The sequence below is a fragment of the Propithecus coquereli genome, unplaced genomic scaffold, assembly GCF_000956105.1.
Source record: "Propithecus coquereli isolate 6110/MARCELLA unplaced genomic scaffold, Pcoq_1.0 Scaffold14, whole genome shotgun sequence".
Lineage (NCBI taxonomy): Eukaryota > Metazoa > Chordata > Mammalia > Primates > Indriidae > Propithecus > Propithecus coquereli.
The window spans coordinates 1,122,647-1,145,786 of record NW_012138302.1 but is presented as its reverse complement, the minus strand read 5'-3'; the positions used below and the strand labels follow the sequence as shown (position 1 = coordinate 1,145,786).

Genomic DNA, 23,140 nt, shown 5'->3' with positions numbered 1-23,140 from the left:
TTATATTAATATTTACAAATATATTATTGACATGAGTATTCCAAAAATTGTGTGAGATTCCTAAAAATCTAACATTATGAATCATAATTTTGGTTGTTATATTTAAATGTTGCATGCCACATAACCAAAATTTCCTTGTCAACTTTTGGTTATAATGAACTCTCATAACATTTTTAACCATGGCCATTCTAAGACTTTGTCATGCACAGAGACGTATTGTTTTGATTCTTCTCTAAAAGCATCTGTAATCAGTTATAGTTCAAAATTGCTTATTCTTCAAGGAGATTCATGGAAAGGACTCTGACAACTCTTGAATATAAATTTTTGATAACTCTAAGATCATATCATTGGCCTGCGTAAGAATTCCCAGAAATATAATGAAGAAACTGATGGCTTTATAAAACTGTTAATCAAGAGCAAGCAAAAGAAGAATTAATTATATAGGATTCAATGAACTGATAGGGATAATGGTTTTTATGACTTTTTATTTGAAATTAAGTAAAATGATTCTTCATATATTTCATTTTCCAGATTTAACAAGACCTTTTTGTTTAAAGCTATCTATAACTCACAGCAATTTGGTAAAGTATATACTTTTGTGAACAAAAGTTGAAACATTTACTTTTTCTTCCTACCTCATACCCCCTGAATTTGGAAACTATTTGTGAGTATTCTTATTTTTGTGTTAAATAGTTACTTGCATAAATTAAATAAGAATCTACTCTGTTTATAGCAGGATACAATTGGAAATATTGGTTATATTATCAAGACTTTGACTGGGAAGTCACATTTGAGAAGGTACGTAGAATGATTCTATAGGGGAAGTCTAAAGTCTACCTTGATTTGGCTTCCTAGCTTTGAGAGGTTTTTAAACGTCTCATCTGAGATTTCTTAGCAAAAGTTCCAGCAAAGCAACCTTAAAAGGAGCCGATGTTATCAATCACTATTCTTGCTGCACTTACATAAACAATCAAGCCAAGTACGATGAGTCTAAACTTATTTTGCAAACAAATTTACAAACACTTTGATTATCTTTGGGGTGATTGCAAAGAAAAAGTTATGTTTCAGGAAAAAAACTATACTACACTTGTTATTAGATTGTAGCCTTGTTCATTGGTTTTGAGTTTTTATTATCTACCTATAGACTAGACTGGATCCTGAATTCTTCTAGTTTCCTCCAATATCTAGTTACAACTCTTCAACTAAGGAAAAGGATTGTTCTCTTCCTGAAGTTGAACAACTCAATGTAAATTTCAAGGAATGAGTCTCATGCCTGATATGTGGGCCACGCTGAGTTCACCAAACCACTGAATGCTTAATTGAGACATTCAAACTGCAAACTGGAATGAGAAGTTCTGTTCATGCTGTGAACAGCTTTTCCTAAGATGTCAGCACAAGACACCCCATGATAATGAGACTCTTATCCCTCTTAATTTTTCTTCGCTATGCCTATCTGTTTGGCTTGGCAGGATAATGCTGTAATTAGAATTCCACTATCAGTAGCTTCTGCAAGTAACTTGAAGTGTTGGATCTGTCGTGCCCAATCTACATCTTTACGTGACCTAAGAGACCCTTTAGTCCAGCCAGTGGCTACCTTTAGCAACATCCCTAAAGCAACTGTTTGTTCAAATTGTACAAGTGGTCCCTTTTATAGGGTTAGATTTCTAGACCTACTTGTTCTAACTATCGGTTTTAATTTAACCCAGTCATGGGATGCTAGACAATAGAATTGCTGCTTCCTAGCTGAACAGGCAGGAATCTGTGCAGTTGCTGACACTTCTTGTTGCACATGGATAAATACACTGGGTATTGCAGAGACTCAGCTGCAAAAATGAACAAACAGACTACTTGGTTAAAGCAGGTAGACTCCTCATCTGATTCATTCTTTTTTTTTTTTTTTTTTTTTTTGAGACAGAGTCTCATTCTGTTGCCTGGGCTAGAGTGCCGTGGCGTCAGCCTAGCTCACAGCAACCTCAAACTCTTGCTCAAGTGATCCTACTGCCTCAGCCTTCCGAATAGCTGGGACTACAGGCATGCGCCACCATGCCTGGCTAATTTTTTCTACATATTTTTAGTTGGCTGATTAATTTCTTTCTAATTTTAGTAAAGGCGGGGTCTCACTCTTGCTCAGGCTGGTCTCGAACTCCTGAGCTCAAACAATCCACTCGCCTCGGCCTCCCAGAGTGCTAGGATTACAGGCGTGAGCCACCGCGCCCGGCCTGATTCATTCTTTGATCTGTTTAATTTTGGGTGGTTTGGTTCATGGGGACCCTGGCTAAGGAGCATATTACAAAATCTTGGTATTATCCTCCTGATAGCCGTAACAGAAGTCTCCTGGATAAGCTGCATTCCCTCAAAAATTTTAAATGTTTGCATGCAGTCATCCATAGAACATCTACTTTGGCCTTCCAGTGTTTGCTTACAAATCAAGTTTTTAGATCTAGATTGTTAATAAATAAAGTTTTTTAGGGGGCGGGGGGACAGAGTCTCTCTCTCTTGCCCTGGCTATAGTGCATGCAGTGGCATTGTCACAGCTCACGGCAACCTCAAATTCCTGGGCTCACATGATCCTCCTGCCTCAGCCTCCCAGGTAGCTGGGACTATAGGTATGTGCCACCACACCAGGCTAATTTTTCTATTTTTAGTAGAGGCAGGGTCTCGCTCTTGCTCAGGCTGGTCTTGAACTCCTGACCTCAAGCAATCCTCCTGACTTGGCCTCCGAAAGTGCTAGGATTACAGGCGTGAGCCACCACACTTGATATTATGTATCTTTTCTTTCAAGAATAATCTTAGAATGTTTTAGAAATTCTTAAAAGTTTTTGGCTCTTTTAGGAGCATTCATTCTTATTGTCTAGTACTAATAAAGACTTTTTTCATCTGCGTTTTGTTTCTTTATTTCAATAATAATTTGAGACGGGAATTAAACACAGGTTAAAATCACAGAGATCATAAAATTCAGATTTCAGAAAATTACATTTCCTTTAAGTTGCATTTAACTCAGAAGTACCAGGGCTGCCTCTATATCCTGATATGTCCTCAAAACACATACATCCAACTTCAAGAGTATTAAAGAGTAATGGTGAGCTTTACTACAGCTTTTCTCAAAGGAGTGTTAACAATCACTTTTCTTGAAACCAAAAATTCATTTCCTTCTGATAAGTTGTGTTAGTTTCACTGAGAATTAAAAGATTTAGAGTCTAATAACGGCACGTCTGTTATTAGACTTTGGAAATTTACTTAAAATCTCTGGGAAAGGCAATATTATTATATACAGAAAATTATTATCCTTGTTGCTGCAAGGCTTAGGTTTGAATCTTGACTGTTGCTACTTTCTTATGTATTACTGTGTACTTTTGGGTAATTGCTTCATCCGTAAATGGATTACTACCAATAACCGTCGGAACTATTTTGAGGATTAAGTGAGATAGCAAATGTATATGCAAAATTTAGTGCAGGCTTGACAAATAATAGATGCTTGTTACTTTTACAGGATGGCAGAATAACAGCAAATAAAGATATCTCAAAATAAGGAATTGAAAAATGAAGTAATTTAGCCAACATATAAATTCTTTTCACCTAAGAAGGAAACACTTTACATGTTTTTTTTAAGTATTATTTTTCCCCTCAGTGTTCTAAGGTAGCTTGCTCTCTAATGACAAGCTTTTAAGGAGAAAAAGTTTCTAACACGGGCTGTTAAGTGTACTGTTATGGAGACCAGAGCCTCTAAACTAATCAGCAAATCTAAACTAATCAGCAAATCTAAACTAATCAGCAAATCTAAACTCTCATAAAGGAAGAGGCTTTCTCATCTGAGAAGGGAAAATCTACTCTTTTTGGTAGAAAGAGGTGGGGATACACTCTGGAACGTGATTATTATGATGCAATGTTATTGATTTTCCTTTCCCTTTGGCCTTGAGGTAAGGAAATATAAGGATTTGACTTGAAATAAAGAGATTCAGGAAAAATTCCAGTTCCAAGAAGATTATTCCAATTTGTTTACAAAATCAGGTATAGATTAAAAAGTAATTGACATAAATTAAAGGTTTTTGAGTAAAGACAATTGTTTCTAGGCCTTTATACTGTTTTTCTTTGAATATACTATAATTCAGCATCATGTTTTTCAAATGATGATGAACAATACCAGTTGTCCTCTTTAGCTAAAAATTAAGTTAATGATGAGTGAGATATTTCTCAGTCAGGCTTTTGCAAACTTAACTGTTAGATCCCAAAATAATAACCATTGCCACTTGGTCAAGTTTTCCCAAAGAAAATAAGACATAAATGTCCAATTGAGTACTAGACTATTAAATCTTAACTAGATATAGCTATTGTACCTATGTCTTATGTTGAGAAAAAGAAATAGGATTCTCTGGGTACAGTTGCAGAAGGTTGAATTTCACTTTTCAAGACCATATAAACTTACATGACTTCTGTACTTTTCCTTCGTTTGTGCTGAGCACAGTTTGTGATTATATATCTATGCACCATTCTAGGGAGCTCAGCTACAGTGGTAAACAAGACAAACTTTCCTGCTCTTACAGAATTTCCAGTCTAGGGGAAGGATATACTAATAAGAAGTAAATAAATAAATGAATAATATAATTTCAGATAGTTATCATCACTGTAAAGAAATAATTTTTAGAATAATTATGGAAGATTTCATTTAGAAAAGGTGATCAAAGATGACCTCACAAAGGAGGTGACATTTGAGCTGAGACTTAGATAACCCGGGTGAAAGCATTCCAGGCAGAGAATACAGAGTTGAGAATGAGCCTGGAGAGATGAAGGAGTAGAAAGGTCAATGTGTCTGGAGGGTCCTGTGGGGTAGGGAGGAGGGACAAGAGGCAACAACAGGGCCCAGATCAGGTCCCATGGGCCATAAGTAAGGACTTGGGATCTTATTTTTTTGTGTTGGAAAATTATTGGCAGATTTTAAGCAGGGAAGTAATAGGATCTCATGTGCCCTTTGAGAAGAGAACCTGGAGTGCTGTGGTAAGAGCAGACAGTAAGGGAGCAAGACTGGAAGCTGGGAGTCAAGGTAGGAGGCTGTGGCAGTGGTTCAGGCCAGAGATGCAGCTGGCGAGGAGAGTGTTTGAGCGGGAGGTGATAGACGTGCTTGGGTTCCATTAGTCCAAAGGTCTTTCCAACAGGACCTCCTGCTGGGAGGCTGCGGGGACAGGCAGGGTGGCATCCAGGACTTCGGTGTGAGCAGACTGTGGTGCTAGCACTGAACTGGGGTACGGGCAGGCTTGGGGTGGGAAATTGAGAGTTTGGTTTTAGGTGTGTTAAGTACACAATGGATATTAGACACCCAAATGGCAGTATCAGTTGTCAATTAGATATTCAATTTGGGATCTCTGGGGAGAGGTCAAGGTTGAAAAATCAGACTAGAGGCCATCACGGTATAGGTGGTATTTAAATCCTTGGGACTGAAAGAGATGGCTAAGGAGAAAATATAGATGGAAAAGAGGGGATAGATGCAAGTGGAATCAGAATAGGGGGCTGGGAAGGAATGGCCAGCGAGGCAGGAGGAAAACCAGGATCTAACACAACCCATTGCTTGGCACATGGTCCCTGTTCCATTCATCCTGATCTGCTGAAGGAAAGCATGAATGATCTGGTTTCTGCCTCCCCTGCCTGCCTCTTCATCTCATCTCCCACCACTCCTTCATCTCCACCCTGCATTCCAGCCACACACTGATCTGTGCCTCTGTGCATCTGCATGTGTTCTTCCCTCTGCTTCCAATGCCTTCTCTCCATTCTTCTCCCACTCCCTCTTCCAAATGTGTGTGATGCCTGCTCTTCCTTCAAGTATCAGCTCCTATGGGAAACTTTCTCTGTCTCTGCCAGGCCAGATGAATCCCCTCCTACATGCTCTCAGGAGACCAGGGGCTTGCTTGTGTTATAGTACTTAATATGTTGTATTAGGATTCTTAATGATCTTTATCTTCTCCCAGATTCTGAGGAAGCTGAGGGCAGGAATGGTATCTCTCTTTTTAATCTTTCTCGTGCCTAACTTAGGGTCTGACAGATAATAGTCACTTAACAAGCATAATGCTATTTAAATAAATGAATGAATGCATGATTAAATTTGGGAAGATTAATTTAACTTCTTAAACTACTTGAAGTTGTTCTCACTTGCATATGTAATACCCCAAATTCTATGAGCAGGTTTCTGGCTAGTTTACCAAACCCAGAACAAGGTGGTATAATATGCTCAGAGCTTCCTATTTTGTGTGTATTTTACTGAAACAGAAGATGCTTTTTGTGCATAGCATATACATATTTTATACAAGAGAAACCTCCTTTAACAGGACTTTATAAATGTAACCACGTCACCACCACCACAGTTTAGATGTCACCGGTGCAGATGAGATAAATAGTGTACAACATGGTTCAGGTCATGTTGTAAATGATCCTTGGCAGTCGGCATAGTTTAGTGGGTTTATGTAAAATGCTCCTGTTCTTTCGAAAATACTCCAAAGATCCTGTAAAAATCATGAAGAAGTCCGATGAACTGGAATAATTTTACTGGATCACAATGCTGCTCAATCCATCTCATTTTTAACAATGGGGCAATATGACACACGCACCATCAACTTTTCAAAGCTGCTGTGCTCTTGCCTGCTGCTGCTAACGCGCAGGTGTGACACAGATGTGATATGGAACCACCTCCTTCCACGCAGTCAGATTGAGTCAGGGTTTTGTCCTCTGAGTTCTGTAACCAGGACAGGTACCTGTTTCTACTTTCATTTGCAAATGAATGGACATAGCAGGACATCAGATGAGTTCACATTCAATGGTCATAAATATACAAAGAACAAATTTAGCCTCGGAGTTAGTGTTAAGAGCTAAAACAGGAACCTATTTAACGAAAATAAAAAAGAGGGCCCATGTTCATGTCATTCATTCTTCCTGAATCTTGGCACAATTGTAAAGAGCATCAAACCATATTTTTCAGCATGGGAAAGGATTATTGTATAAATGGACCACTATTTTCAGTCATTTTACTGAACCTTGAGCATCTACCCAGAACACATCTTGTGACATGTCCCTTGTAATCAGCTTTGTTGAGATCTGTTAACTTCAATAAATGTACTAAAGAAGGAAAGAAAAGCACTGAAAAGTGATAGAGAAAAATCTGAGAAGAAGGCTAAGGAAAGCAACAACAACAACAACAACAACAAAAATTAAAGGATTGAAAATATTGTCCCTAAGAACTTCACAGGGCATGGGTCTAGGAATGATTCTGGCAGGAACTGGAAGCCACATTCTGGGCAGTACAGCAGTGAGAGACCTCACATTTTCCCCCTCACTCCTGAGCATTGGAAAGGGACTTGTTAGGTAAAGATTCAATAATGCGAGAATTTAGTTAGGAGTGAAGAACGACTGAAGCTGGTGATGTAAGTTCATGCAAGGAATTCAACACCAAATCCAATCATAGTAGATGTTCTCTTTCCCCATCAAGGCTTAAATTGCTGCTGCAGGAATTTAGATTAGATGTAAAGAAAATATATTCTGATTGAAATGATTGCAAGACATTGAAATGGGTTACCTAGGAAAGTTTTAGAATATTCTTTCTCAGCAATTGCTAAATAAAGAACTGGTACTCAGGGATGGCTCTAGGCAAAAGTGAAGAATCAGACTCACAGACTATCACAGTAGAGGACAGCCACAGAAATCATCAAATCCAGAGATTCCCGACTTGTCTGCACATCAAATTATCTGGAGATCTTTTCAAAATTCCAAAGCTCAGGCACAACCAGGACCAATTAAATTACAATCTCCGGGGGTGGGACATAAGCAACAGGACTTTTGGAAGCTCACCAGGTAGTTCCAATGGCAGCCAATTAGGGTACCATGATGTAATCTAATGGTCTCATGTTATAGATGAAGAAACTGAGGCCCAGAGAGGGAAAGGGACTTTTTTAAGACTGCTGGGCTATGAGCGGTGGAGGAGAACTAGAACTTAAGTCTCCTGATCCTGATCTAATACGCGGGGCATGTTTTAAGAAAAACAAACAACATTATTTTATAAACTTAATACATTATCATTGTAGATAATTTTAAAAAATATTAAATTGCCAATGAAAAATAATAATTCCTTAATCTCATCATCCAGAGATAAATTGTTGATACCTTGCATTTCCTTCTACTCTTTTCTCAAAGTCCTTAAGTACTTTTTAATTTTTGTAAAAGTTAATATCACCCCCTCTCAGAATGGCATTAACTTTCTGGGATACTGGGCCACATGTCCACCCAGCTTCCCACTCTCGCCATGGACACACAGATTGAGGCCCCATGTTTCCTGACACCTGCATTTAGCCTGAGAATTGAAGGGGTTCAGGATGGATGACATTAAGTTCTTCCTGAGTAGTAAGGCAGAGCCCAAATATAAAAGACCTACATTGTGGAGTTACTGTCACTAACAGGTGCACACCCATATTAAGGACCCTGGAGCTAGAGGAAGCTAGGCTGAGAAGCTGCATCTGCTTCTGCTCATGTGATCACCTCACTTCTATTATGCTCTGGGTCCTTGCTTGAATAAGGCAGGAACTCTAACTTTACAGTGGTCTGTGTAGATTTGAAGGGGTGTGTGTGTGTGTGTGTGTCTGTGTTTCCTTATCCATCCCAGGCAATCTGAAGGATGAAAATCTATTATTTTTTATTTTTTTATGTTTTTGAGGTAGAGTCTTGCTCCATTGCCCAGGCTGAAGTGCAGTGGAGTGATCACAACTCGCTGCAACCTCCAACTTCTGGGCTCAAGCGATCCTCCTGGCTCAGTCTCCCAAAATCTATTTTGAATGGAGTTATGTCTTTGCTATTTGATGCAAATCATCACTATGACTTGGTGAATCCATAAAATAAAACTTCACTAATTAAAGAAATAATTCTAATTTTGAAGACTATATTGTATTATTGCCACCTGGCTAGTTAAAGCTACAATCTAATTTATGAGGTGATTTTTAATTCTGATCCTCACAATTCAGTGTTGCTCATGATAGGTAGAGAACAAATGATGTAGTATGGAAAACAGCTCATTACAGAAGGAAAGACTGTCTTTATAAGACCACATGAATTGTAGTCAAGGAAGTGGTTAACTTTAAATATATCTTTCTCAAGTATGTTTTTATTCACTCTGGAGGCTATATCAATGTCTTTAATAAACACTATTACCATTCCAGAAACACACCTGGGTTTAACTGAGGGAAATGTACTCAGACTAGTTTTACTTATTCTGTGAAAATGAAACCTTTTTTTCACATTTAGGTTTAAGGATAGCGTGATCTATCTACTTCCCTTCCGTAATTACATCAAATAACCAATCCTGTGTATATCTGCATAGTCACCGCAGAGATGTGAAGAACACAGAAATAGAATATTCAGCCGTTCATCTCCTTTCTATGACTACCCAAGCTTTTTGATGTAGGAAGCAACTGGTGTCTAATAACCATATATTCTGATTTTGGAGCTTGACTTAAGGTTCTTTATTTATTCATTTTTTACTCTTTTGATACGAGGTAACGAAGATAGGATATCCCTATAAACCTTTTATTCTACGATTTTACCATGCAATTCAGCTTTTTGTAGGAGACCAAATTCATTTCCAATTATTTGCATATGGCTCATGTATGGTATTAATAACTTATGAGTGTGTTTTAATGCTCCTCTGGTCTCTTTCCATGCCTCCAACCCTCTCAGTCCATTAAAGGTAGCTGTCCTTCTCATTGGTTGATGTATGTTTTAAAGAATACCAAGTAGTTTTAATATAAATTAAAACATATTAATAAAAGAAATCTGATATAGGAAAAGAAAAATACATTTCTTTCCAAACCAAATTTCCAGTTCAAGTAATTTCTAGTATTGTTTACTATCTGAATTCAGAATTTCCTTCTTCTATCAACAGCTCTAAAGAAAAGTGCAAATGTGGTTTCTGGCTCTGCCTGCCAGTAAACAGCAGCATGTGCTTGTTTGCAAGTCCCTTAACACCTCTAAACTTCAGCCCCTTCTCCACCATGACAAGGTGGGCCTTATGAATCCCTGGCATGAAACCCAGACTCTAGCATGGCCTGTGACATTTCACAGGACAGTACCAGAGGTTCCAGAAAAGACCAGGGACATCTGGGAATGTCATTAAGATCTGTGATGGTAAATTTTTTTATTTTTTTATTGATAGATAATAATTGTACATATTTATGGGGTATATGTGGTGTTTTGATACAGGCATACAATGTATAATAATCAAATCAGGGTAATTAGGACATCCATCGCCTCAAACATTTATCATTTCTTTGAGCTGGGAACATTTCAAATCTTCTCTTCTAGCTATTTCGAAATATACAATAAATCATTGTTAACTATAGTCACCTTATTGTGCTGTGAAACACTAGACCTGATTCCTTCTATCTAACTGTATTTTTGTACCCATTGACCAACCTCTGTTCATTACCTACAACAACCTTTCCCAGCTGTTATGGTTAATTTTATGTGTTAACTTGATTGGGCCATAGGATGTTGAGATATTTGGTTAAACATGATTTCTGGATGTGTCTGAGGGTATTTCTGGATAAGATTAGCATTTGAATCAATAGACTGAGTATAACAGATTGCCCTTCCCAATGTGGGAGGGCATCTCCAACCTGCTGAGGGCTCCAGCAGAACAAAAGGGCATAGAAAGGGAGAATTCGCTCTCTCCGCCTGATGGCTTGAGCCGAGATACTGGTCTTCTTCTGCCCTTGGACTGGGTCTTACACCATCAGCTCTCCTGGTGCTCAGGCCTTCAGATTTAGACTGAACTTAGGCAAAAGGTACTCCTGGTTCTCAGGCCTTTGGACTCAGACTGGAACTATGCACAAACTTTCCTGGGTCTCTAGCTTACAGACAGCAGATTTTGGGCCATCTTAGCCTCTGTAACTGCATAAGCCAATTCCTCATAATGAATCTCTTCACATATATGTACATATATATACTTCTCTCTCTGAAAAAATGTAGGTACATATACATAATTATGCACACACATGTATATGTGTGTATATATAACCCATTGGTTCTGTTTCTCTGGAGAGCCCTGACTGATATGAGATCTAAGACTGATGATTGATCATTTGGAAGGAAGAGGTCGAAGTGGCTACCATCATGGAAAAGGACCACTTTCTTAATTAATAAGGAATATTCATTTATTGAACCATGACTATGTACTCAGCATTGTATGGTATGTCATATGCCCTAGTCGAATGAATAGAAGAAATTCAAGATGCCTCTTTGCCTACAGGGAGTTCACTGACTCTCCATTGAACCCTGTGCGTTCTGCTTATTAAACCAATGAGCAGCTTTAGTGTTTGTAGTCAGAAAAGAGATGTCTCTCATAAGTCAGTATTTTGATTTTACTTTATAAACAGTGTTTTTGTAAAAACCAGAATGTGCAGATAACTCTACTGACTTGAATTAGAGGTAAAAACTAGAACTATTTTAATCCCTGACTTCAATATGTGGCAAAAATAATGTGCTTAACCTGAAGATCTTATTGTTTCTTCTCAATCAACTGGGGATAATAATATTCAACATTACAGGAAGTGTTATAAAATACTGATGATTGATTTATACAGTGCAACATTGCTAATTAAAAGCTGTAATTCTGAGCATTTCACAGAAATAGAATTACATTAATTTTCAAACAGAAAGAAACAATTTTAATAACAACTGCTCCTATAAGTAAAAAATAGTGTGCATATGATAGAGAAACAGAGAGAGAGAGGGAGAGAGAATCTAATATTACTACAACCCATGTTTTACTTAGAATATCAGAGCTGGAAGGTACCTGTGGCAGAGGCTGCTCACTGCCAGTCAATCAAAACACACTCTCTCCTTTCTTCTGTGGTGATAGAACTGTGGCCATTTCTTAGCCTCCCTTGCAGTTTGGGGCCAGGGTGGGTGGTGATTGTCGTGGTGGTTGGTGTGATGAACTAAGCATCTGTCAGTGGTATGTGAGGAAATGAGACCTGTTTGGTCAGAGCTTTTAGGAAAGTGGGCCTGCCTCCCCAAGCTCTCTTTTCCTTGGCAGGTAACGGAAAAAGAATTGACCATGCAGATGAAGATAACACCCTAGGATGGAGGACAAACAAGTTGCAAGGAACATGGGACCCTGCATGATGGCACGGGGTAGATCTGCTCGCTAGTCTGGGACTTTTATTGTTGCGCAAAATAAAGAAACTATTTTGTTTCAGCAATTGCATTTTCGAGAATCTTTTATAGCTATTAGTGTTATTCTAACTAATAACTGGACCTCAAAAATCATCACTACTGGTTTCCTAAACTTGAGTTATTTGATCCTAACTTTACAACTTTTGTCATTTCTGTACTTTATTCCTATTTATTTAATATATTTTGTAATTAATACAGTCCTTTTACTTCAGTAGGCAAAATCTACTCTTTGTCTAAATTGTCTCTGTGAAATCACCAATTTGAAGTGCTAGTTCTATTTCTTAATACACATTAAAATAAATGTACAATTATTAAAATAAAATGTTCATCCATTTTCCACATCTCATAGAACAAATATATGAAACCCAATTCAAATCAAACCACTCATTTTATCAATGAGAAAGCCGAGGCCCAAATGCCATATTGTCAACATTAGAACCAGGATCCATGTCCAGTTTGAGATTTTTCCCACATACGTTATTATACTACTTTACTTTTTTCATGGAAGTTTAACATGTGATTCCTGGGCACAGAGCCCTCCAACAAATGGTTCAAACTACTTTCAACCCACAGGCTCATTCTTCTTTGGAGAATCTCTTTGAAGAGGAGGGAGTGCACATTATTGTCCTGGTCCCGCCAATGGACAAACAGAAGCACGAAATAGTCTGTAACTGCTCAAGGCTGGCTCACATACAGTTTATATCGTCTCATGTTCACCTTCTTCTCCATTTATTTGCTCAATAAGTATTTGTGGATGAGATTGTGTCCAGAATGCACATCCTGGATTTCTCAGATTCAAAGTTCAGGGAATTTTCCAAGCTACTTTTTGGTCTGGAGCTAGGCTATAAATCTAACCATCTGGAACAATGATTTGTGGATAACTGAGGTTTTGTTATAATGGGTCAAGTTAAAGATTTTATTACTTTAGGATTTCCACAGTGAATATTACAGGACAGTGAAAAAATACAGCAACTGTCCATAACTCCGACCTTAAAAAATTAGAGGAGGATTCTAAATATTTTCCTTCTTTTTAATTGACCACTTATCCATAAATTTATCCAAGATTATCTTACTTTATACTTTCAGCCATATCCCCTCTGAGGGTTCATCACAAGCCACTTTACAATCATTCTTATCCATGCTTCATATTGTTTTTAGAAATCAAATATTATTTGTTTAAAACAGAAGTAAATCTAATCAATGTTAGAATAAAGGAACTTTTGCCAGTTTCCCAATGAACTCACAATGGATCTAATCTTTATGTGATCTATCTGCTTTTGACATGGGAAGCACGTTGACAAGCTAAGCTTTAGGAAATCTGTATCTTAAACAGTTAACATCAAGATTCCCTTAATAGTGCCCAAGGAACATTTTCATATATTATCAGAAGATTTTCTCTTTTTTGGATATCTAAGTCAGAATGATTTAAGTAGTGTTTAATCCATTAATCCCTTCCACCTGCTTCAAAGAGGTAATACTGTCACAGAAAGCAAAAGGAAATAGGAGGGGTGCTGGAGACAGATAATCTTCTTGGTAGGAGGGCGCCCAAGTCAGCAGTTTCTTATACAATCCTATGTTAACAAAAGCAGCTCAAGAATAGTCCCCGATTTTGTTCACTCATTTACTATTTCCGAGGTGCCTATCAGTTCTATAGTATATACACTGGGAAAAGCTTCAGGTAAAAACAAAATTTCTATATGGAAAGCACTTTTAATGAGTTTATGTCACTGGAGCAGAGTTTAACTGTTGTGTTGTTTTGAATATGGCATCTCCTCATTAAAGAGAATTTTTTTTTAAAAGTCCCTATTTTAGCCTGTTCAGGCTGCTATAACAAAAATGCCATAAACTGGATGGCTTACAAACATAAAAACATTTATTTCTTACAGTTCTGGAGGCTGAGAAGTCCAAGATCAAACCTGGCAGATTTGGTGGCCTGGTGAGGACCTGTTCCCCACCGACAGTGCCTTCTTGCTGCATCCCCATGTGGTGGACGGGGTGAGGGAGCTCCCCACGATCTCTTTCATAAAGTCCCATTCATGAGGGCTCCACCCTCATGACCTAGTCACCTCCCAAAGGCCCCATCTCTTAATGCCATCCCATTGGGGATTAGGTTTCAACCTATTGATTTTGGAGGGACACAAACATTCAGACAGTAGCAGTTACCTGTATTTCTAGAACAAGGAATTACCTCGTAGCATTATACTCTTTCACTGCCCATTTTCACGTAACAGTCATTACCAATTTGCTGTGATTTTTCATAAAATGCTGCTGGAGGCAAAGTTAGTCTGAATTCTGAAGAGAAGTTATCTTGAGGGCTGTGTCCTTTGCAATAGGACATAGAAATGGGAAGTTAGAAAGTTGCTTTCACTGAAGACAGTTACCAAGAGAGGTCAGGTCTAGGAGCTGCGCAGAAGAAAAGGCAAGTCCCCAACTAGATCCTTGGTGAAGGTACGAATGTCCCCTAAGAAACATGGACTGTCACAAACATGGACTGTCATTCTCCCTTAGGGATCAGAGAGGATGAGCTAAGGACCAATTAGAAGTGGGGGCATAGTTTGAAAAATTCCAGTCTAGAATGAATGAACACATTGTTTCTGTGCTACAAGGGTAATCTTCCCATTTTTGCAATATTGAAATGTGTTAGGGATGGAGATGGGTAAGAGAGTGGTGGAGTGGGAGGAGGCTGGAGGCTGTGAGGAGTAGAGCAATGCAGTGGTTATCTCTTGCTGTTTAACAAATCACCCAGCACTCAGCACCTCAAACAACATTTACTATCTCACACAGTTTCTGAGGGTCAGGAATTTAGGAGTAGCTTAGCTGGACGGCTCTGACTCATGAGGTTGGAATTAAGCTGCGGGCTGGGGCTGCAGTCGTCCCAAGGCTCCAAGGGGTCTGGAGAATCTACTCACAGGACAGGGCTCACTCGCCTGGCATGGACAGGAGGCCTCAGTTCCTCCCTGGCTGTTGGTTAGTAAAAGTCCTGGGCTCCTCCCCACGTGGGCTGCTAAGGGTCTGCATGACATGGCAATTGGTTTCCCCCTGAGCGAGGAGCGAGAGAGCAGAGAGGAGGACATAGTGTCTTTTATGGCCTAATCTTCAAAGTCACACACTGTGACTTCCACTTTATTCCAGTGAATCACTAAGTCCAGTCCATGCTCAAGAAGAAGGAAATTGAGCTCTTATATTTTGAAGGGAGTGCCATGGACTTTGTGGACATTTTGAACTACCATAAGTAACACCTCAAGGGAAGCTCAAAGGGAAGAGAACTGGTGGACAGGAAGAGTTCAGAGCTCTAGAATTTAAAGATCTTATTAAAATTTAATAGTGTCAACCAATTAGCCAAAAAAGATTTAGAGCTATGCTTTGCCTTCTTGCTTCTGACTGGACTGCATTTTCCTTTGTCCATATGTCCTCATTTTCCCTCATTTACATAATTCATTGTTCCTTTAAAAAATTTGTCCATGAGAATACCTCCCTAGGGTAAAAGTGGAGCTGTGAAAACATTGCTTAAAATGCATAAAGCAAGCATTATAATAATATTGGAGCTAAGTGCAACATGACTTTGATTCTAGGGGCAAAAAGTTCATCCTCTGTCAGTCAGTAAGTTTGTTACATATCTTAAGCACCCATTAGAGAAGGAATGCTTAGATGAAATAGAGTAGAATAATAAACTGTTAATTTGTTCATTTATTTATCCAGAAAAAATTGGTACCAGCCTCTATGATAGGTGCTGGCAACATGAAGAAGGATGAGACACAGTCTCACCCATAAGAGGTCATAGTCTGGGCGGGGGAGACGGACATGAAACCCATAGTAACTATACCATGTGATGAGCTATACTTGAGTGATTGCCTGGTCTGAATGTATCTGTGACTCTTCACCTTAATTGCTCTTCAAGGACAGAGATGTGCTTATTCAATTTTCTGTTGCTGGCACCCAGCACAGTGCCTGGCCCATAGAGGGAGCTTAAACATGTCTGATGAATTTGTTGCTAAACTAAATTTATTCTAAAGATTGAGGCACTTAGGCACTAGCTAAACACAAAACCAGATGCTGGCTAGCTTTCTTTCCCTCCCTGCTAATGGTGATGAAGGAGGTATTTTTGCTTTGTCATAGCAGGTGTGCTGACTTCCCATGTGACCTTCTCTCTTCTGCAGATGCAGCACAGTTCTCTCTAGGGATCTGCGTTCCTAGGGGGCAGCTTTGGGCCTCACTGAGCTCTGGGAGCTCCTTCCCAGCTTCTCACTTCTGTGCCTCCCTGTGCATTCTTCCTAGGGACACATTGTAGCTGACAGTGCAGTCAGGCTGCCGGCTATGAGGAAAATCTATGAGGAAGTTCCTTTCCCTTTTGTTCAGGGAAGATGCATTTTTTTTTTTTGAAGTTCAGAATAGGAGTATCCATCTCTTTGTCCTAAAATTACAATATGTCAGGCAGAGATAAATTTGTGGTGATTTTTCAATAAAATGTAAGATATGGAGGAAAAAGCCCCACCCATACAAGGCTTTGCTAGACCTAACAGTTCAGCGTGAGCTTGAGCAATGTCAGCCTTTGCACATAAACAGGTTCCCAGGTCATTTACTATAAACGTGCACGTGGCTTTAGCTGTCTTTTCTCCAGTAACGGATATTGTATTTTAGGGTATTTCAGCTCAAAAATTGGGCAACTTGCACATTGTCAAGTATTGCTTAGTATAAGTAAAAATGAGTTCATACCACATAAAATACAATGTTACTTCATGGCAAGATTGGTTGGAGCTACCTGCATTCTTATAACTATGTCTCACTGACTGCCACTGAGACCGAGACAACTACAGCACAGTTCCAGACAGAAATCCGTATGCCATAGACAGAATTATTTGTTTATGTCAACTATCGAAATGAAGATACTCTTATATTAGAAAGTCATATGGCACTTTATGTACAACAATACATAGAAGGAAAGAAGTGTTACCCATATTAAGTGATTAACAATCATCCATCCATCCATTCATTCAACAAATGAATTACTGAGTATGTACTGAGTACCAGACACTGTTCTAGACATTGGGGTACAGTGATAAATAAGAGGCAAGGTTCCTTTTCATGGAGGTTGCATTTAATAAAACAAGCAAGACAAATAAATAAAAACAGTAAGAAAGGACCCAGTGATAAATATGGATGAATGACAGAGCCCTAGGTGATGTGATAGCAATTTTTTGAGGCGTGGACACTCCAGCTAAAACTTGAATGACAAGAAGGAACATGTCACCTGAGGATCTGGGGGAAGAGTGCTCCCCATACAGGGAGGAAAGGGTGGGGACAGTTGGCAAGGAACTTGGTGTGGGAGAGGAACCAAAAGAAAGGCAGTGCCTCTGGAACTCCGCAAGGGACTGAGTGGCAGGAGAAGGAGTGGAGAGGGGATCGGGTGCCAAATTGTGAGGCAAATCGGTAACAAAAAAATGGAATAGAATGTGAAGTAGAAGGAACATTGGAATCAGATGATACATAAGGTGGAGATTTTGGAAAAATTCAACATGCTCCAGGCATGGTTTCCATCTGATCTTACTAGTATTTAGAGCTGCCTCTGAGGAAGGCAATCTGCAGTGCCATTCTTTACTTGTCGTGGAATGAAGAATAAGACACTAATGGCTCTTTTAAGAATCTTATATGTCACCATAGTGTCTATAACTTGCAACTTTTCCCTTGATTACCAACATAATACATAATACATGTTCTTTATGAAAGAACATTTGGAAAATACAGATAAGCCAACAGAAGAAAAAATATCTCTCCAAATCCAGCCACCCAAGAATAACTACTGTTAATATTTGGGCACGGACTCTGCTATGGTCTGAATATTTGTCTCCCACAAATGCATATGTTGAAACCTAACCCCACCAAGGTGATATTAATAGTATTACGAGGTGGGGCCTTGGGAGGTGATTAGGTCATGAGGGCGGAGCTCTCATGAATGGGATTAGTGCCCCTATGAAAGAGGTCTGAGGGAGTGCGTTAGCCTCTTTTGCCCTTCTGCCATGTGAGGACACAGCAAGAAGCTGCCATCTATGAGGAATGGTCCCTTGCCAGACACCTAATCTGTTGGTGCCTCCATCTTGTACTTTTCAGCCTGCAGAACTGTGAGCAATACATTTCTATTGTTTATAAGTTACCCCGTCTAAGGTTATTATGTAATAGCAGCTTGAACGAACTAAGACAGACTCTTTGTGTTCATATAGTGCAGTGGTTCAGAATACAGACTCTGGAGTCTGGGTGACAATCATGGCTTTGCAACTTGCTTAGTGTGGGTAGTTCACTTTTAAATCTATTTTAATTGCTTACGAAGGCCAAATAACTGCCTGCAATGTCTTTAAGCTCAGATTTCTCATCTGCAAAATGGGAATAGTAATATAACCTTCTTCATAGGACTGCTGTGAGGATTAAGTGACATAATCCCTGCAATGATCCTGACTTAGTGCCTGCTTCATAGTGCATTCTTCAGCGTGTTAGCTATTACGCTATTACCGTTTTACAAAGTTGGGATCGTACTGTAAAACTGTAAACTATAAACTATTACTTCAATTGTCACTAAACATTTTTATATGATCTTAAATATTTCTCCATAATGTTATTTTTATTAGTTAACAGCATTTTGATATAAAGCTATTATATAATTTAGTTAAACTCTCTGTTATGGGACACTTAGGCTTTTTCCAAATTTTCACTATTTAAAAAAATCTTACAGATAAAATACTGCAAACTTTGATGATTAGTTCTCTAGCATAAATTCTAAGAATTTATGGGTCAATGGGCATGAAGACTCTTTGATGCATATTATTATACCTTCTACTGTGGATTTAGATAATACCCTGGGTAAGAACAACATCTGGAAGTAAATAGTCCATATACGTGTAAAGTTTTGGAGGCATGATGTGCCATCAGTGTAAATCCTTTACCTCCTCCTTCCCCCACACACTCACACGCTTTTCTCTCTACACCTGTTCACACCTTCTGGTTGGCATCATCTCCCCTCATTCCTCACAGAAGATTTTTGGTACCAGGCTTCTGGTTAAGCAAATTTACTTACAATTCTCAATTTGCTGGGGATTTTGTACTTACCATTCTTTTCACTCAAAGTCATAATCTCATAGGGTTTTAGAATTATATATTAGAAATCCAAGTCCTTCAACTTATAGATGATATGAAACTAGAGTAAAGGGAGGAAGTGATTTATTTGCCCAAGTTGGTCCTCTGGATCATGCTATTGTTAGACAGCTAATTACAGCTGACTCATTGCTTTATTTTTAGTACCTATTCAGTGGTCAGTACATGTAGGCAGCCGGTTTGCTGAAAGAATGACTACTTGAAGTAACTTACAGCCTCCTAGGATTTTGTAGCTGGAAAGGACCACAGAGGTAGGGAAACTGAGGTCTACATTGGTTAATGAGATGTGTGTTGTTATGTAGCTATTAGTGACAAGTTGGAATAGTAGTAGCTCAAGGACAGACAAGGAGAAGCCAGGAAAAGATGTTGCTTGCTGGGGTGAGGTGGGCATCACATAGAGAAAGGATCAAACTAATTCTGCCCTGCTCCAGAGAGGGCAAAACCAAGACCAAGCAAACCTGGAAGTTGCTGGTAGCTAATTTCAGCATAATATAAGAAAGAACACTTTGATAATTAGTACTGTCCAAGACTGAAATGAATTTTCTTGAAAAGGAGTTGTCTCTAATTGGAAGTGTTCAAATAGAAACGGGGTAATAATCTGTTAAGTATTTTAAGAGAAAAAAATGTTTATGTGCCTGGTAGGGATAGATGACTTCTAAGGTCTCTACCCAAAATAAGATTAAATAATTTTGTGAATATATATATCTTGAGAGATTTTTTTTCCTTGTTGATCTGTTACTTTCTAATTAAAAGTCTTTGAATATGAATTCGTTATCTTTCTCATTATAAATGGGAGCAGATAAATTTTAATGCCTTTACTGACCCAAGATTCTATGGTTCTAAATAATCTTTTTAGCGCTAATTCAGTGTGTTACACACAGTAGGAGTTCAAAAGATAAATTTAAATTAGCTCTTAAGTTTGGAAAACCCACATTTGAAATAAATTGAGCTACAGGCTCCATGCATTTGAACAATCTGATTGAACTCAGCTGGTCTCAACCAAATATATCAGTTGATCATGCTCAAGAGCTCTAAATATTCATTAGCTTTTTTTTTAATTAAAAAAGGTTAAAATTAAATAAGAAATTTGGGTAAATTATATTGTGGTGAGATAAAAGTGCTCTCTTATTGGGATTCTGAGAGATGATAGGAAATTATGGCTGGAATTCTTTCCCAGAATAGAAAGAATCCTTTTAATATTAAACCGAAAATATGAGTTTATTATATTTCAAGGATAGAGTTCTGAAAGAACACCCATAGTATAATCATTTCATCCAAATTCTAGGAAGACAAACCACATAAATGAACCATATTCCAAGAATGCTTTCAATTTTCAAGATTTCGTATCAGTAATAGAAATGGAGGTTCTAACAAGTTCATACTTGAGTTTGGTGAAAAGCTCCACTCTCAAATAGCAATCTAGCAAAGCTTTGATGAATATTGGAGATAGCATCTGTGATGCACTCTCTGTGATTCTGGCCAGGAAGGAAATGGATAGAAAACAGCAAAAGCTGCTTTTTGTTTGTTTGGGGGTTTTTGGGGACTTCTCTTCCTTCCTTTCTCCCTCCCCCCACCACCCCTTGCCCTTCTCTCTTTCTGTCTCTCTCTTACTAGGAGGCTAAATATCCATGTTGCAATCAAATATTTCATTTGAATTATCAACAATGTTTTGGAAACTCTTAATAATAAAATTGGCTTGAGATGGGCTAGTCATTAGCTAGGATATCTCACGCATACCCTTTTACCACCCAGTTAGGAAAGTATGTTATATCCCAGGGACAGCAAGATCTTCTCTGTTTCAGACATTGCGCTAGATGCTAGAGAGAGAAAAATGCCAGGCATGAACCTTGGCCTCACAGAGGCATAGCAAATACATGGCACTGGTTCACCACGGAATCTAGACTAGACTTGGAGTTATTTCTGACCCAGCACTCCAGACAGTTATTGCTAATTTGTCACAGAATTGGCATAAGAAGTGACATCTATTCATCATCTTGGTGGGAAATCAAATGTTCTCTGTTAACAAGTCTCTTTCTGACAGTCAAAATCGTGGTTATTTCATGTCTACAAGTTAAGACCCATTTTATTTGTATCCTGCTGAAGTTTGATTTTTTTTTGAATGCCACTCTCAGAAGCATGACACAGAAAAAACTAATTTTGAAAAACGTTACCTCCACTGCTGCTTTTGCTCTTTCAAATTCTTCTTCTAAGGAGTGGTTTCTAGAAAGTAATGCACTTCCCCAGCGATGTTCTTTGGTCAGTCGAGCCTGAAATAGACCGAACACATGCTGTTATGATATCAGAATCACAGGATACAAAAATACATGTATTTTTTTCTTTTCCAGTCTCACTTCCCTAGAGTTTAAGAGTCATCTGTAATCGATGACATTTTTGGACTACTTCACAGGCATGATGTTGCCTAAATTGGGATGGTGTCAAAATGTGTGTGAGCATGCACGCATGATTCTTCCAACGATGCGTCTCAGCCCTGGACAGATTAAAACCAATCCTCCAGCTGTACCTCCCAAAGATCCTATTTTAATTGGTCTGGATTTCAGGTATTGATATTTTGGTAACCCTCCCCAAATGATTCTGGTCCAGCTAAGATATATAATCTCCCCTAGAAGGCTAGATCTAGAAACTGGTATTCAAGCTTTCAGCTCGTCAGGAGGATCAGCCTCAGGTAAAACTGTAAAAGCTGCAGAGACGGAAGTGTGGCTTCCAGGCCTTTCTCCTTAAGTACGCAGAAGACGCTTATGCAGAATTCTCTTCCTTTCGCTTTCCCTCTATTGGCACTGTCTCGTGTCCCATTTCTCAGGATATTTCTCTCTGTTAAATAATAATGAGTCACTTAGATAAAATCATGTCTGTTAAGGCCAGCTGCTTTGCCACAATTAACAGGCAGTGTGATGCACGTCTTAACTTAGCTAAATGCAAATATTCTCAGAATATCGCCCTTGCCAAAGAGTCTGCTGTAACTTAAAAAATATCATTAATTTTTAATTTCACAAAAATGAAAACATTCTTTTTGAAAAAATTAATCATGGAAAATAAGGGGTGTACCATTAGACCTTTTTCTTTGCAGTTACATACACATTTATGCATCCAGAGTCGTGTGTATAGTAATGTGTTTCAAAAAAAATGAAACATAAATGGTATGCCATTCTGCAATTTACTTTTTCCACTTAAGAATATATCTTGGTAAATTTCCACATTTAGTATGTGTAGATGTACCTCTTCTTTTCCCAAGAGATCTCCTAGCAAGGAAATCGCTGTAGTTTGTTCAGACCCCTCTTCATGGACATTCAAGTCATTTCCAATTTTTCTCCATATAATTATTTGTTTTCTTGCTTGTCTCCCTGCTCTACTGTGGGATCCATCGGGGTAGGGATTTTGTCTGGTAACTTTTGTATTCCTAGCACAGGGCCTGACAAGGGGCGAGTGTCCACATATGCCTAAGGGCTGCAGGATGAGGATTACACTGAGGAGACAGCCAGGCCTTGGGGAGTGGGAGAAGAGGGGCTTGTGGAGTGAATCTCCCCACCCCCTTTTATTGCAGGGTGCGGGTGGGGTGGGGTGGGAGACTTCGTGGCCCGTGTGTTAGGTTGCTCTATAGCACGGATGCTCAACCCTGCCTGCCACAGCGGAATTACTTGAACAGGCCCCACCCCGAACCAATTCACTAAGAATCGCTGGGTGTGGGGCCTGGACATTTGATGTTTGAAAAGCTCCTCTGATGATTTTTAAAAGCAGTCATGTTTGAGAACCACTGTTTCAAACTTTTCTCTTCACACGGCAC

The 23,140-nt window shown here is 38.8% G+C and overlaps 1 protein-coding gene across 10 annotated transcripts in view; it reads right to left on the bottom strand.

Annotated features, from left to right (window-relative positions):
• The window catches only part of PEX5L (peroxisomal biogenesis factor 5-like), a 216,942-nt gene that overhangs the window by 34,059 nt on the left and 159,743 nt on the right, over positions 1–23,140 (bottom strand). For all 10 annotated transcript variants that reach the window (XM_012639365.1, XM_012639370.1, XM_012639367.1 and 7 more), the window contains one exon: positions 21,513–21,608. In XM_012639365.1, coding sequence (XP_012494819.1) covers positions 21,513–21,608 — 96 coding nt within the window. The remainder of the gene's footprint in view (positions 1–21,512; positions 21,609–23,140) is intronic.